Source organism: Podarcis gaigeae, assembly GCF_964106915.1.
Source record: "Podarcis gaigeae genome assembly, chromosome: 14".
Taxonomy (NCBI): domain Eukaryota; kingdom Metazoa; phylum Chordata; class Lepidosauria; order Squamata; family Lacertidae; genus Podarcis; species Podarcis gaigeae.
Genome location: NC_139690.1, coordinates 4798903 through 4814563, shown reverse-complemented (window position 1 = coordinate 4814563; position 15661 = coordinate 4798903). Strand labels below are relative to the sequence as shown.

General features: G+C 46.2%; 1 protein-coding gene across 6 annotated transcripts in view; it reads right to left on the bottom strand.

Annotated features, from left to right (window-relative positions):
• The window catches only part of TLN2 (talin 2), a 182862-nt gene that overhangs the window by 73233 nt on the left and 93968 nt on the right, over positions 1-15661 (bottom strand). For all 6 annotated transcript variants that reach the window (XM_083712373.1, XM_083712375.1, XM_083712370.1 and 3 more), the window contains exons 10-21: positions 14842-14997; positions 13599-13700; positions 12569-12645; positions 10616-10796; positions 9080-9193; positions 8082-8190; positions 6515-6723; positions 4605-4703; positions 3429-3596; positions 2213-2507; positions 619-785; positions 214-342 (exon numbers count right to left, since the gene is read on the bottom strand). In XM_083712373.1, coding sequence (XP_083568499.1) covers positions 214-342; positions 619-785; positions 2213-2507; positions 3429-3596; positions 4605-4703; positions 6515-6723; positions 8082-8190; positions 9080-9193; positions 10616-10796; positions 12569-12645; positions 13599-13700; positions 14842-14997 — 1806 coding nt within the window. The remainder of the gene's footprint in view (positions 1-213; positions 343-618; positions 786-2212; positions 2508-3428; positions 3597-4604; positions 4704-6514; positions 6724-8081; positions 8191-9079; positions 9194-10615; positions 10797-12568; positions 12646-13598; positions 13701-14841; positions 14998-15661) is intronic.

The following is a 15661-nucleotide window of genomic DNA, read 5'->3' as shown; positions in this document are numbered from 1 at the left end:
GGTACAGTAAATGTAAATGCATGGCTGCAAAGGAACACTTCAGAGGGTGGTCAAAACAGCCCCATGGGTCAAGCGGGAAAGGGTGGAGGCCTCATCAGCCCCACAGTCTGCAGTTGTAGTCAAACACATCTGGAGGCCACCAGGCTGGTGAATGTTGTGATGTTCCTGATTGGGAAAGGTAAACAAGAAGAGGTTCCCAGGCTGTATTCTGACCTCTAATCTGTTGACAATTTTCTTCTTGATGGCATTCTGAGCGGCTGCATTGGTGGCCACTCGCAGACCTTCAGCTGCTTCACGGAGCCTCTGCTGCTGGTCCTCATTGTCTGGGTTTGCGGCAGCTCCCTGGCAGAATTGATCACATGCACATACACAGAGGAAATAGGAGAGAGAGAGAGAGAGAGAGAGAGAGAGAGAGAGAGAGTTTGAAGTGCTGCTGCTTACAGTATTGAAAAGGAACACTTCTGATGCTCTGCTTCAAACCAGTTAATGTTTTGCAGGGATTTCTACTTAGATGCTGCATGCGAATGCCATCTAAATGTATATATCTATCTAATCCAGCCATCCCTCTAATTCATCAATCCATAATTCCCCTTCAACCAGGCAAATTGTGCTGAGTACCTTTGCAGCTTCAACCATCCGGGCTGTTGAGTCAGCCAGAAGTTTCGCAGCTGCCAGAAGTTTCTTGGAGTTTTCCATGTCTATCTCTGCCTCAGCATCTGACCTCATGGCGTTCACGAGATCCGAAGTTGCTTGAGCGAGGACCCTGGCCTGCCGTACCATTTCACCTACAACAGTATTGAGTTAAAAATCTGCTTTTTATCTCTCCTTTATCCCTCAGTGTTCAGTTCAGACACATCCCTTTCCTTCCTGACCAACTCTTGTGACCATCCTGATGGGATGTTTGGAACACATTTGAAAAGCACCACAGGCTGTTTTAGTCACATCTGTTTGTTTATGAAAACATTTTTGTAGCCCCTCCTCACAACCGTCTTTACATTACAAGGAAACATCTATAGGTGCAAACACAAAGTGTTGCCATGATAAGATGAAAACGCAACTAATAACTTAGGCAGAGAGAAGTGAATTAGAAGCACCTACATAAATGAAACCCCATCAAAGGCATGGGAATGCAAGTGTGTGCCAAGATGTCATCCGGGGCAGGGCCAGACTGTGCTCTGAGGGGAAACAATCCCAGGGAAAAGGTGGGCCACCACAGAAAAGGCCCTTACCTCCACAGGCTGTGGCAGCACCACCTGGAGACACCCCCATCTGACGGTGTGGCTCTTCACAAGAACCTTCCAAGAGCTCGTAAACCTCCCATCAAATCAACTTGCCATGACAGGAACCTTTCATTTCCGTTTAGATTGTGCAAAGTTTTGATTTTCATATTAACAAATATCTGACCGTTACTCAATCTTTCACCATTCTAGACATGCTATATTTTCTCCCTCTCTTGGACCCAGCTGGGACCACCCAAGGAAGCCAAATGTTGGAAGATTTAAGGAGGATGAAAGGAGGTGCTCCTTCACATGGGCTGTGCAGAAATAACTTTAAAAGAGGACCAGACAAATTCTTGAAGCTATTGGTGGCAAGTGGTTTTGTACTACTTCCAAGTATCGCCTCCAAATATCACTTGCTGGGAGGAATCACAGGTGGGGAGAAGCCCTGTTCTTTTGTTCGGGTCCTATTGGGGGCTCCCCATAATGGCACCTGGTGGGCCGCTGTGGAAAGCACAGTCGGATCCAGCTCCAGGGCTCTTCGTAAGTTCTTTGAGCATGTATCTATTTCCCGAAGGACAGGGATGTAGCATTTCCAAATAAATAATGTTCCTGAATGTACTGTAACAAACATTGCTCCAGACTTTACACTCATTTAGTGTTGTATATACAGTATTTATCATTGTGTGCATACAATACTTGTATTCTAGCAGGCATTTTAAGTAAGTTGTACTAGGTCAACTTCACCTTCTTACCTGTGGTCTTTTATTGTTTTAAACACCACACTATTTGACCGAGGCATCATTTTATTACTGATCTATAATGGTGAATGGCAATCTACAAATATCGGAAACAATAACAACGCCAGATACTTACAGAGCACTGTATATAATCCGTACACGAGCATTGCGAAGGAGGTCAAGGGCAATCCTAAAACTAACCCCCCACCCCTTTGGCCCCAATCAAGGCTGACCTGCCACATTCAAGCAGCTTACCAGCGTCCCCCATGGAACTGAAGATGCTCTCGGTGACACACATGATGGTGTCGGTGGCCTGGTCGTAGCGCCCAATGGGCTCCCCCCGGCTGGCGAACTGGCGAACATGCTGCAGGAGATCATTCAAGGCCTGGCTCACCACACTGGCCGCTGCGCTGACCTGCTTGAGCAGCTCGGAGTCGTCTGTGGCCGCCTGGCAGGCTCGGACACAGTTCTCCACAGAACGATCCACCAGCTTCCCGGCCTCTATCAGCTGCTCCTGACACACAGGGGAGCTGATGGTAGGGCTCACGACCTGTAACGGAAGCACAGCCGCCATGTTTGACACAGGAGAGCTGGCTGTCCCACCCTCACTTAGTCTTGACGACAACTCTGTGTGGGAATTTAGGCCGAGAGAGGGACTGAATGTCCCAAGGACACCCAATGAATTTTATTTATCAGATTTATATCCCGCCCTTCATCAACAGATCTCAGGGTGGTTCACAAAATAAGAATACAAGATAAAAGCACAAATAAGTAGAAACTATAACTCCCACAAAAGGCTGTAGAGTAGAATATTGATCAGCCCAAGGCCTGGTCGAAGAGGAACGTTTTTGTCTGGCGCCTCAAAATATATAATAAAGGCACCAGATGAACGTCCCTGGGGAGAGCATTCCACAAACGGGGAGCCATGGCAGAAAAGGCCTGTGTGTCTGTTTTTTTGTAAGCCACTCCATTTGAGGGGTGGGATCAATAGGATAAAACCCTGCTACACAGGATACACAGGTGGCGGTGGGAGGTCTTGGGCCTACTGCTGTCTTGCAGCCTAACCCAGAGGGAGCCAATGGGGGCCTCCAGATGTTGCTGGATTGCATCTCCCATCAGCCTCATTCACCCAGTCCAATGGCTGCAATCCACATTAGGACAGTATCAGAATGTTGAAGGCTGTGCTAGATATTGTCAGCATCCATTGAGAAAACAGTTTGCACTCTCCCGTGATGCTCATATTTTAAATAAAAGAGCACAGCCCCAGATGTGCTCATGGATCATAGAACAACTGAGGTGGAAGGGATCCTGAGCGTCATCTAGTCCAACCCTCTGCAATGCAGTTATCACAGCTCCTGGGGCCTTTCTTATCGACTTCTCTGGGTCTCTTTCTGCCTTGTGCCAAACTCCTGTCTACGAGGAGCTACTATTCTGCAAGGGTTCCAACCTCCCACCGACACCAGAGTCACACCTTCGCACAGGCCACCAGTTGAGAAGTGGAGAGGGCACACTGCGTGGCAGCAGCGATCACCCTGTTCTGCAGAACCGCGTCTTCGGCCACTTGGGCCACATTCTTGGCCTTCAGCACCAACATGGCGGCGGCATTGGCGACTGCTTTGGCAAGACTCATCAACACATCCTGGGAAAGCCAGAGGGTCAAGGAAGAGATTCATGCTTTGTTCAGTTTTATCTCCGACATAAACACATCATTTTATCATCACAAAGCGTATGCCAATGATAACACAGGAACCAAAGAAAGGGTTGCCAGATTTTGAAGAGCATAAAATAGGACACATTTGCCAACTTCTGCTTTTAACTATGGATCGCTATGACGACTCTAGCCATGAAAAAGGGGGGGGTGTCTTGAAAAAAGAGGACATATAGTCACCCTGAGTTCCATTGATCAGTTGAGCTCCATACTGTCTACACTGACTGGCAGTGGCTCTCAAGGAGTCCAGGCAGGAGACTTTTCACAGGCCTATCTGGAGATGCCAGGGATTGAACCTGAAACCTTCTGCATTCAAAGCAGATGCACAACCACTGAGCTACAGCCCTTCTCCTGTTCTGAAAGCTAAAAGCCAAAGCACTCTTTTTAAAATAATAATGACAGAAGTTAGGAATAATGGTGGTGGTGATGATGATGATAAAGGTAAGAACAGAAAATGTACTTATGGTACTGAAAACATTTATATTGGGGCCACAATATTTAATTGATTAATTGGTTTCATTAACCAGTTTTAATTGACTAAAAATGGCATTCCTGATTAACAGGGCAGCTGATAAATATAGAGTAGAACTGCTTGAAAAGGCCGAACCTGAAATGCACCATCTTAAAGGAGGTATTCTCAGTCATAAACAGGAACAAAACCTCCTAGACCAATCTCCCAACCCCCTGCCTAGTGTTTCTATAACATCTGGAGACAAAAGCAAAGAAAAATGCTTCTTGCTTCAGAAATATTGCTTTACCCATACACAAATTTTGCCCATGTGCAAATTTAAATCAACAGAGTAATGGAATAATCAGCTAAAATTCATAGGAGTAACCAATTGAAAACTTATTCAGGGGAGTTGTGGCTCTGAATTATAGATGCTCACAGCAATGTTCTACTCCAAGCTGGAAAAGGAACAGCACAGGAGATGCCCTCACCTGGAATCGTTCATCGGTTTCATTTTCTCCGATCTGTCTGAGAAGCTCGCCGCTGGCTTGCCCGATGCTCCCGGCTGCTGTCAAGACCGTCTGGCGAGGCTAGTTAGGGGGAAGAGAAAGAGATTATGAAGTTAAGCTACCAGGCTAATACAAGGAGCTGAGGTTCTCAGATCTCTTGTTTTCCAGAACATCGACAGAGCATGTTGCTGTACAGAGCAGGCCTCTTATCCAAAATGAGCTGATCCAACTATAGCCTAAATACACAAGGCATCATCATCAGCCAGGAAATTCTTTCTTCAAGTCTCAGTCTTCATCTACCCACCTTCAGTCTATTATTAACTTTACACCTTTTCTTCAGTCTCTTTTCATCTGAGCTTCCTTGTCCCATTAATGCCCCTACATCACTTCTTAGGTCTTCAACCTATAAATGTGCAAGGTTTTAATCCCAGCTGAATGGACGGCTTCCCCTTCCCTCATAGAAACCAGACTGCAAAACTGTTTGGTTCTTTGCATAACTGAACATGACTTTAGCCAGTCAGCACCAGAGGCTGCACTGCCAAAAGTGTGAGACATTATCAATTTTCAGGAAAGCAAGAGAAAACTATCATTGTGTAGAGGTAGGTACTTAGTACTCATTCCAAACTCCTTATCCCAGCAATGCCTTTATTGGATGAACCAAAATGTCACAAAATAATGTGTAAGCTTTCAGGTTCTCAGTAACTCTTCCCAGAACTCTTGCAGAGAACTCCAAAGCTTGCACACTATTTGTGAAGTCTTGGTTGGCCTAAAAGGCAAATTCATGGAGGAGGCTATTGGTTACTCTGCCTCCACTGTGGGAGACAGTGATGCTTCTGAATGCCAGCTGCTGGAACCCACGGGAGGGGAGAATGACTCCTGTGCTCAGACCCTGCTTTTGAGTGTCCCACAGGCATCTGGTTGGCCAGTAATAGTACTACCTTAATATGGCACTTCCTGTTTTGACTATCAGCCTTACATCCTTCAGAACAGCGAACGTGAAGCAAAATTTTGGGAAAGGAGTTATCAATGTGATCATCACCTGTATGAAATCGTGATACACATACAGGACTCAGGATTTGAATTCCAGCAGGGAAAACACAGCTCAGGCCATGTGTAGCTTAACAGAAGCCTTGCTGGGTTGCATGCGTGGACCCCTGTGCTGAAGTGAGAGCATGAGCAAATTCTGAGCATGCCCCAGTTGGTAAAATTCTGGAGAGCTCCATGGGAGAGGCAGAATGTGTGTTAACAGCTGGTAAGTCATTTGGGGGATTGAGAGAAAGAGAAAGGCACACACAGAACACAGTAGCACAGATTATTGGTTTCAAGATAAGACCTAGTAAGATGAAAATCCAAGGAAAGCCATTCCAATGGGGTGGGCTAAGGAGAAGGCAGGAAGATTCAAACCACTAGTCAGGGCCAAAACCCTATCTAGCCCAGGGGTAGTCAATGTGGAAAATAAGAACCCAAGAAGAGCCTGCAGGATCAGGCCAATGGTCCATCCATTCCAACATCCTGCTTTCACAGTGGCCAACCAGATGTCTGTGGGAAACCAGCAAGCAAGACCCGAGCACAAGAGCTCTCTGTCCTCCTTTGGTTTCCAGTTGGACCACAACTGCCATCAGCTCCAGCCAGCATGGGCAATGATGAAGGAAGGTGGTGCAAGCTGAGGTCCAAATAGAGGGCACCAGGCTGGGGACATTTGACAAGATGCACACCACATTGACTAACTCTGCTCTACCCAACCATTTAATAAGGAGCGACATCATCATCTTGCCATTGGGAAGTACCCTTAAAAAAATGCAACTGTGCAATTTTTCACAGATTTCAATATATCCTTTCCCCAGTATCTAGTGTCAGATCTCTGTGCTTATGAGTCAATTCTGTGACTTCACCTCTCCTGACGTTGGCTCCACAGCCTTCAGCAAGTCCGACACAGCTCCTGCAAGGGTGCGGGCAGCTTTCAATAGGTCCTCCCCACTTCCAACGTCATCATCCATTAGCGCAGCAAGAAGCTTGACTCCTTTGGACATCTCAGTGAGGTTTGAAGAGATGGTGGTGATCGCACACCCCACAGCAGTGTAGTCCGTGTCAACTGGGTCACCTGCCAAACAGGAAGGATCAGCCACGGATGGGTCAGTAAATGAATAGCCCCTAAAGTCAACACAGAGACCAGCAGTTAACAATGTTTTCTTTTCTTTTGTTTACTAAGTCACGGCTTGGGAACTTGGTGCCTTCCAAATGTTGTTGGACTACAACTCCCATCATTCATGATAGCTGAACACACTGGCTGGGGCTGATGGGTGTTGGACTCCAACAAACACTTGGAGATCCACAGGTTCCGTGTCCCTAGCCTATATTTTATAGAAGCCTTACTCAACCTGGTGCCCTGTTGTACTACAACTTCCATTGTCCCTCCCCACTGATCATGCTGGCCGAGGCTGATGAAAGCTGTAGTCCCAACAACTTCTGAATGGCCTTCGGGTCTTCATCTCTGCACTAAGGTTTTAGTGCTATTGCACTGACACTTTTTTATTACTATATTTGTATACCACTCTTCATCCAAAGATCTCAGAGTGGCGCACAGCATAGAATTACAGAATAAAACCACAAAGTACATCATAAAAACAAGAAGAAAACAAAACAAACCAGCTCCCCTTTATTACACAAACAGCCCAACAACAAGAACCCACTGAAAGCATACAAATCAACATGGCTAACCTGACCCAACAATCCCCCCACATGCAAACAACTCTCGCTGCAGTCAACTAAAGACAACCAACCATGGCCTGCCCCCCCCCCCTCACTGCCAAGGGAAAATAATAAATGAATAGAAAGAGAACTTACCCACGTGACACTGACACAAAAACCTTGTGGACACTAAGTAAAAGAATAAAAGCTTTACCACCCCTCCCCCACCTTATACTGTACACAACACTAATGTCTCACATCAAATGGAACTCATCTGTAGAAAAGACTCTACAACCTGAAAAAGAGGCAATGCATGTACATATTTTTGTAAATCAAGAAAATATTAATTATTTTATTTTTTAAAACTATGTGCTGCATGAATAATCCAATGTTCAGTTTCATTGGATGACCATACATTCTAGTGTTACGAGATAGGGAGAAAAACTTTTCCTTCTCCACTTTCTCCAAATCTGCGATGAGAAAGATTCTTTTCTACCTGTGACCCTGGAGAGCTGCAGCCAGTCAGAGTAAATAACAAGTGAGCAATTTGGACTAATTGTCTGACCTGCTCTAAGGCAGCTTCCTACGTTCCTTAGGCTTCTTTGTACAGTTCCAAATGATGTTTTAGCATTGCCATCTGAATCCACCCATAGTTCCCCATTTCTCCTGCATGAAGGTCTGCAGCCATCTGCAGAAGGGAAGGCTCTTGAATGACCCATAAGCCAGCATGACGCTGCAGAGGAACCTGCACACCAGCAACTGCCAACTCACCCGCCGTAAGGTTCACAACAGAAGCTGTTCCTGCAGTGATGGCGTCAACCTGAGAGTGTATTTCATGTTTGGATTCATCCACTTTGTTCTGAACCCAAACTCTGGAAGCCTAGAAAGCAACGGAAAAGGTCAGCTTCAACATGCATAGCCACCTGCAAGAAGCACCCGTGAGACAGTGAAAGTGAGTAGGCTCAAGTCAGAGGTGGGGATTGGGTAGGAATCTGTTCAGTCTGCTTTTGTAGTGTATAGACTGGATTCGGTAGTCCAAAGTAGCTCACAGATCAAACACAACTGATGATGCATTTCTCCAGATTCAAGGTATGCAAAACAGTAACAGTATGTATTTTACAGGAAAAATGTTTATTTTACAGGAAAGTGCCATGAAAAGTATTGTATCTTAGGGGAAGCTCTGTCTGGACCATTTGTGTGGATTCTGTCAGAAAATCTACACAGATCAGGATGGAGCAGATCTATGACTTCAGCGCCAGTGAGACTGTAACAAGAGATGACAAAGGGCTTGTTCACACATTGATGAATCTGGTTGTTTCCTACAGGGAGGGGCACCCAACTGCATGCTGTGAATTGCCAGATTTAACACTGCTTTGCATAATGGCGAAAGAACATTTTCTTGAAAGTCCTGCCAAAATGCAGCACAGGCATCTGGATGCGTGAGGAAATCAGCAAACTATCACACAGCCCACCTCCATTAGGTTTCTGCTTGGCCAGCCCAAGACATTTTGCAAAGGGTAAGATGAGACCCACCCAACACCCCTCAATTTCATGTTCAGGGTGAGGTTGGCCTTTCAGTACTGGCAATGGCATGAGATGGCGTCCTCCACTGCAGGTTAGTTTTTGGGGCGCATCACCTACCATGTGAAAAGACAATTTCAATCTGCAACAGAGGGGAATGGCAGATGCGTGTTGCCCCCCCCTTCCCCTCCTCTACACCTGCCGCCTGAAGCAACAACTTTGCTCTGCTTAACTGGCCCCGGACTTACCATGTCGTTTCCTAACGGCGGGAGGCTGTCCACTTCGGTCAGGTCGGCCTGGGCCTGCTGAACCGCATGCATGCTGGTGTTGATGGTTCCCATCAGGGCCTGCTGGGCAGAGGTCTAGGGAGGAAGAAGGTGGAGGGAGAAAGGTGCCAGGGGCAGCTCACAGGCAGCTCTTGGGAGAGATTTTCAGAAAAAGACACCTCAACCCCAAAGACAAGGAGTGCGCAGTAAACATAATGAGGTCAAATAATCAAGAGCAACAAAGATCAGCCGAGCGTGCTCTGAGGAATCCGTGCTGGGCAGTTCAAGGAGGAAGAGTCAAGTGAGGTTATTTTCGCCGGGGATTCTACCACAACTAAATCTGTCAACAACTGTTAGAGCAAGAGATAATATCTGCATCAGGGTGGGCAGGTGGGTGGGAGCGGCCTGTCACCACCAGCACTATTCATTGGGTCACATCTAAAGCCGCCTCGGTTAGAGACAGTCACATCCTACCCAGGCAGAAGCAGGGCTGGTGAGGGTTGTGACCCGGGGGCAGGTTTGGCACAGGGGTTCAAGGCTCCCCACTGCTGGCTTGACCTTTTCCTCTTTCTGAATAAATCTGGGGAAAGCTGAGGTGGTTCGCCACCTTCCAGTACAAAGGCTGTTGTGATGGATGAGCCTGATGATTGTTCACAGATGAAGGACACAAATTCAGCTTTGAATCTCTTCTGGGATAAGTGACCGGAATCCTCCCAGAGTCCTGACACCACACCAGGTTCATCAGCAAATGCTTTCAATTGCTGATTGGCATGTGCATTAAAAGGTTTTACTGAGGGAAAACTAAACAGACACTCAATTGTACGTTTCCTGGCACTCAAGCGTCGGAAACGTAGAATTGAATGCCTTGATGTGGGTTATCTGTGAGAGGTTTAGTGCTGTGGCCCTACCTTATTCATGTACCCCTATGATGTTTTAGTTCATAATTCTGTATTGTGTTTTATTTCTGTGTTTTATTTCTGACTATCGGTCGAATAAAGGAAATTGATTGATTGATTGAAACATACTGATGCTTCAATGTACCTCTCAGCCGGAAATAATGATCCTTGGCTGACAGTGGCAGTAAGAAGCTGTGAACTTATAAGTCTGTTCCTTTACAGTTCTGTCTTCAGCTCCTTAGCTGCCGGAAGCACGACATGACAGGGATGTGTCCTTGTAAGAAGCAAATAATAGGGTGGGAAAATCAGGCTGTTCAGAGTTTTAACTCCTCTGCTCCCAAAGCACAGTCGATCTTTACAGGACATTCTACAGCCAGTATCCCCAACTGAGGCACAGCTCAAGCCATGGAACTAGCCAGATGGACCAATGGATGGCCTGGCCTCTTATGAGGCTGGTTGCTGTGCTCCGAGCACCCTTCTGCCTGTGGCATCACTGCCCCCCCCCCATTTGTGTCTTGAAGCTCTGAAAGAGCATCTTCAGAAGGGTGAAAGCCCCAGGTAAAAACCAGGAAGAGGTTACGTGTTGGTGGGGAGGATAACAAAAGGCCAGAGGGTTGCTTACCAAGGGAGGCATGTGCCCTCTGTGCATTTGGCCAACGGTCACCTGCTGCTGCGGAGAAGGCATGCTGCCAACGTTGAAGGTCTCTGGCCCCGTGGAACCTGAACGCATGACAGCTGGCAGGGCGACAGAGCCATGCTCTACTTTCCCCGTTCGGTTGAACTGCTGCTGCAAGATTGTCGATCTGCAAAGGAAAGCATGGGATGCGACTGCAAAAAGTTGTGGATTTCCCCCCGGTTTGTTTTTACCTTGCTCCAAGAAGCTCAAGGCAGAAAAATCGTTCTCTTGCCCTTTTTTCCTTGCAACAATCCTGTGATGCAGGTTAGGCTGAAAACCTTTGTGGTTTAATGGGGTGCTGAACCCAGAGTTTCCAGCCAGATTGTGTGGGGTACACTGCATTCCAGCAATCAAAAGCCGGAAGTACTACACACACTACACATACGCACCTCCTTCCAAGCAAGCAAGAGGCATCTCCATTCCAGCCCAGCAAAAGCACTTGAGAAGGATGCACAGCAGGGCCAGGGAGGGGCAGGGCCTGGGGAGAAACCTGAAGGTCTCAACCAAGATGCCTGGAGGGCAACATTGACCTCAGGGGCCTGAAGTTCCCCACCCCAATCAATGATGAAGATTTGGGCCTCTTTGGAAGTTCCAGCCAGTGCAGAAGCAGTGGCCAAACTGTTGATGGGGGCATCTGGTGGAGAGCCTGTGGCCCCATTGTTTAAGCACTTGCAGTGACTGCCCATCTATTACCATGTCATGTTCAAGGTCCCTGCTTTAATTTACAAAGCCCTGAACAACTTAGGTCCAGGGTACCTCAGGGACCACCCAAACCTTTATCCCAGCCAGATCACTAATATCATCAGCAGGAATGTCACCGGCAAGGCTCATCTGACAACCACAAGAAACCGAGCCTTAGTGTCATGGGCCAAGCCTTGTGGAATGCCCTGCCAAGAGAGATTCAGCAGGTGCCTTCTGTGCCAACTTTTAAATGCCTGCTGAATATTCTTCTATTCTGCCAGGCCTGTGCAGACAATTTGGAATATGTCTTTCCACAACACTTAGCTGATTTCTGATTTTAACTTGTTCATATGGTTTTCATCATATGGTTTATGCGAGATTGTTGTGACCATCGTCCAGCCTGGACAATGAGGTCCAGCTCCGAGGGACTTCTGGTGGTTCCCTCACTGCGAGAAGTGAGGTTACAGGGAACCAGGCAGAGGGCCTTCTCAACAGTGGTGCCCTTCCTGTGGAACGCCCTCCAGTCAGATGTCAAGGAAATAAACAACTATCCAACTTTTAGAAGACATCTGAAGGCATCTCTGTTTAGGGAAGTTTTTAATGTTTCAAGTTTTATTCTGTTTTTAATGTCCTGTTGAAAAACTGCCCAGAGTGGCTGGGGAAACCCAGTCAGATGGGTGGGGTAGAAATAAATTATTATTATTATTATTATTATTATTATTATTATTATTATTATTATTAACCATGCTGATTTTTAAATGAAGGTATGCAAATACTTTTATAAATAAAAGTGCATTCCTTGTGTTGTACTTTTCTAGCTCAGCTACACACTGAAGGGAAGATTAACAGCATCCCACTTTTTGTTTTCATTTTTAAACTAAGCAATTAAAAAGTGGTACCCCAAATATTTCATCCGCCTGCCTCTTTTGAGGGTGCTTTGCCTGCCTGCCACTAATGACCTTCTAAGGTCTCTAAGAATTCTTGTTAATTTTCCAAGGAATTCCAAATTTCTATGGAACCATCTCAGTAAAGGGTTTTTGCTTGGTTTTGCGTTAACTGGGGCAATGCAATAGAGGGAAAAGCTCCACAACCAATGGCTGTTCCTTGTTGGCTGACACATTTACACAGCCTGGGGCAGTTACAGGACAGAGGTTATGTAATTCAACACAGCAAAGTTAAAGATTTTCATTTGCAATTATGTTATGCAGAACAACATACTTTTTAGGCGATACGGATTCTTCCAACATTGTGGATTCCTCATCCCCTTCCAGTCCAAAACGGTCCTTACTTTGCTTCTGCAGAACAGGAGACACCAGAAAGAACCTCAGCCGTCACCTCCTCTTTGTAAATGCAGCCCATTTTCCAAGCTAAGAGTTGCTTGTCCTGAAACACTGGAATCAAGACTCTACACTATGTGACTCTGAGAGTCACTTTGTCCACAGACTCTCTTAGGGGAAGCCAGAGAGCCAGGAAGAGGTGGAGCGCCTGACTATAACATAGACGCTTCGTCTGAGCGCTGCCAAGTCTGATGGCGTCTTCAGGCCAGGTATGTTCCATCTCACCTGCCCCTCTGGCCAACTCTATCCTTCTCCCTACCTGGAAAAGGGCAGGGGGTATGTGAGCTCAGGAGGGCTTGTGCTGTTTACCTTATTTTATTGTATGTGGGGGCTGAGGAGGTTTTAATTTTTCTTTAAATGCTGTGGAATAAAAGCCCCGTCCCCACTCCAGCAGTGCATAACAACTTCCTGGACATCTTAGGAAGTGGCGCTGGACTGGCACACAGAGCTCTGTGCTATGGAGAGTCAATGCAAGTCTAGAATTATTATTATTAATTATTATTTATTATTTTTATTATTATTAAAGTGCAAAGCCAGCATTTCAAGAAAAATAACAGTGCCTCAGCCATGGTGTTTCTGGGCTGTTTGGGGAACCCCTGAGCTGTGTGGAGCCCCAGATCTCTGTCCACTGGTCGGGCCCTGGAAGCTCCATCACTTACTGTAACCCATGGGAGTGTTAGGAGGGGGAAAAAATGATATTTTGGCTGTATCAGGCCCTAACTCTCCATCGCCAGGCAAAGCTGGCAGCTTCTCTCCCACTCAGCAAAGTACTGAGAGTTTGCCTTCCCATGCATTAGTGTAAATAAATACATAAAACCCAGCTGATACCACTGACCCAGCTTCACACCCAGAAATCTTTCAACAAAACCGCATGACATAGTTTCTTTGCCAACGGTCATCAGAGCATTTACCTTCTTGAGGATGATATCAATGTAACCTGCAATTAGTTGAGAGATCTGCTCCCCTTCAGTGGTTTGCACCGAGTAGTAACTTTCTTGATACTCCCCAAAATCCTAAGGAAATGAGACATTTATTATTTCTAAAGTAATTTGCCATTAGTAAGGTAAAATGGTAAAGGTAAATGACCCCTGGTCAGTCAAGTCCAGTCAAAGGCGACTATGGGGTGCGGCGCTCATCTCACTTCAGACTGAGGGAGCTGGCATTTGCTCACAGACATCTTTCTGGGTCATTTATCTACCTGCATTGTCATGCTTTCAAACTGCTGGGTTGGCAGAAGCTGGGACAGAGCAATGGGAGCTCATCACCATTGTACAGATTCGAACTGCTGACCTTCTGATTAGCAACCCCAAGAGGCTCAGTGGTTTAGACCCCAGAGCCATCCACGCCCCACTTCACTATTAGTACCATTATACTGATGATAAACAGAAGCAGAGTGTAAAGGCCTGAAGATGGGCAATGGAGGCAGAACAAGGTCCTCCAGAGTAACTGCCAACTCTGTTTTCATGAACTTGGCATAATCAGACCAGGTTGTAATTTTATTTTTCTATTGGGGGCTCAATACCAAGCACATCAGATTCCCATCTAGTGGGGTGTGGGAAGGGGCCACAGCTTTTTAGGCAGAAGAACACCTGCTCTGCATGCAGAAGGTCCCAAGTCCAATCCCTGGAAGTGTCTCCAGTTAAAAGGACTAGGTAGTTGATGACAGGGAAGACCCTTGTGCCGAAGACTCCCGGGAGTAGACCCCTGGGAGTGACCTGCTTCAGGTGACACTGCAAGGGAGGGAGAGATGAAGGCAGGAATTGGCATCAGAATGATGTAACAGGACTTTTTAGAAAGAGTTGGTCTGTGGGTGTTCTTGACATTGGTCTAAGCTTGAGGATGATATCCCTAGCCAAATGGGTTTGAAAAACTGGGACAGTATTGGCCTTGTTGCTTCAGTGACACCAGTGGCCGCTGAATTCTGCACCAGTTGAAGTTTCTGAACTGTCTTCGGAGGCAGCCCCACATATAACACGTTAAAGTAATCTAAATTCGTTGGAGTCCAACAACACCTGGATGACCACAGGTTCCACATCCTTCCTGGAGGCCTCAAGGCCTCTGTTGAGAGGAGACTGACCATCAGGGTAGAAACATAGTCACCAGGATGAGGCAACTCCTCCCACCCATCTCACTTCCCCATCACAAAGAGATTACCAGAGTGAAGCTTTTTGGCGAGGCTGCCCAGCGCTTGACGGTGGTCAGCGGCCACTCCTGGAGGACCTCCTTGGTCTTTTCATCCACACGCATCACTGACTCCTTCGTGATGCCCAGCAGACGAGGGACCAGCTTGTTCTTCCCCTTCATTTTCTCCTGCGAAGGAAGAATGGATGAAGAACTGACCAGCTGATACAAATCTCCATTCAGAATGGGGGGGGGGGGAGGGAACCTGTGGACTGAGCTTTTGGTAGGCGAAATAAACATACCAATCGAAGCCTGCAGTTTGCATGTGCTGTTAGTAAGTATCCCTGTTTTAAAATTACAAATTCCATTCTCTATTTCATAAATGTAACTCAGTTTTAATGTCTGCTTTCATTTGTGTGTGCTTTTTAAAAAAATTAATGTTCTACATTGTCTTTTGCAAACCGCTTAGGGGTCTTTTATTTGAGTCAGCAGCATATAATTTCTGTGAAATAAGTTAAAAATAAACAAACCAACAAACACTCAGAAGAACTAACCAACAGCTTAAGCTGTTCACCATCGTCACCGCATGCTGCCTCTCTGCAAAGAATTATGCTCACAGTGGCTTACGATGTTTGAGAAATCATAAAAATCAACAACTACAGGAATAATTTCTTAATAATGACAATAAAATACAGGAAATGTAGCAGCAAACAAAGAATAACATTCAATATTCTAAATGTTGCAACACTACGTCTCCTGGCAGTAGCAAAAACAACAAGGAAGTCTAGTCAGTTTCAACTTGGTCCTAGATGTTCATGCCACAAATGAGCCTAGCAGGGCCGGATTTAGGTTT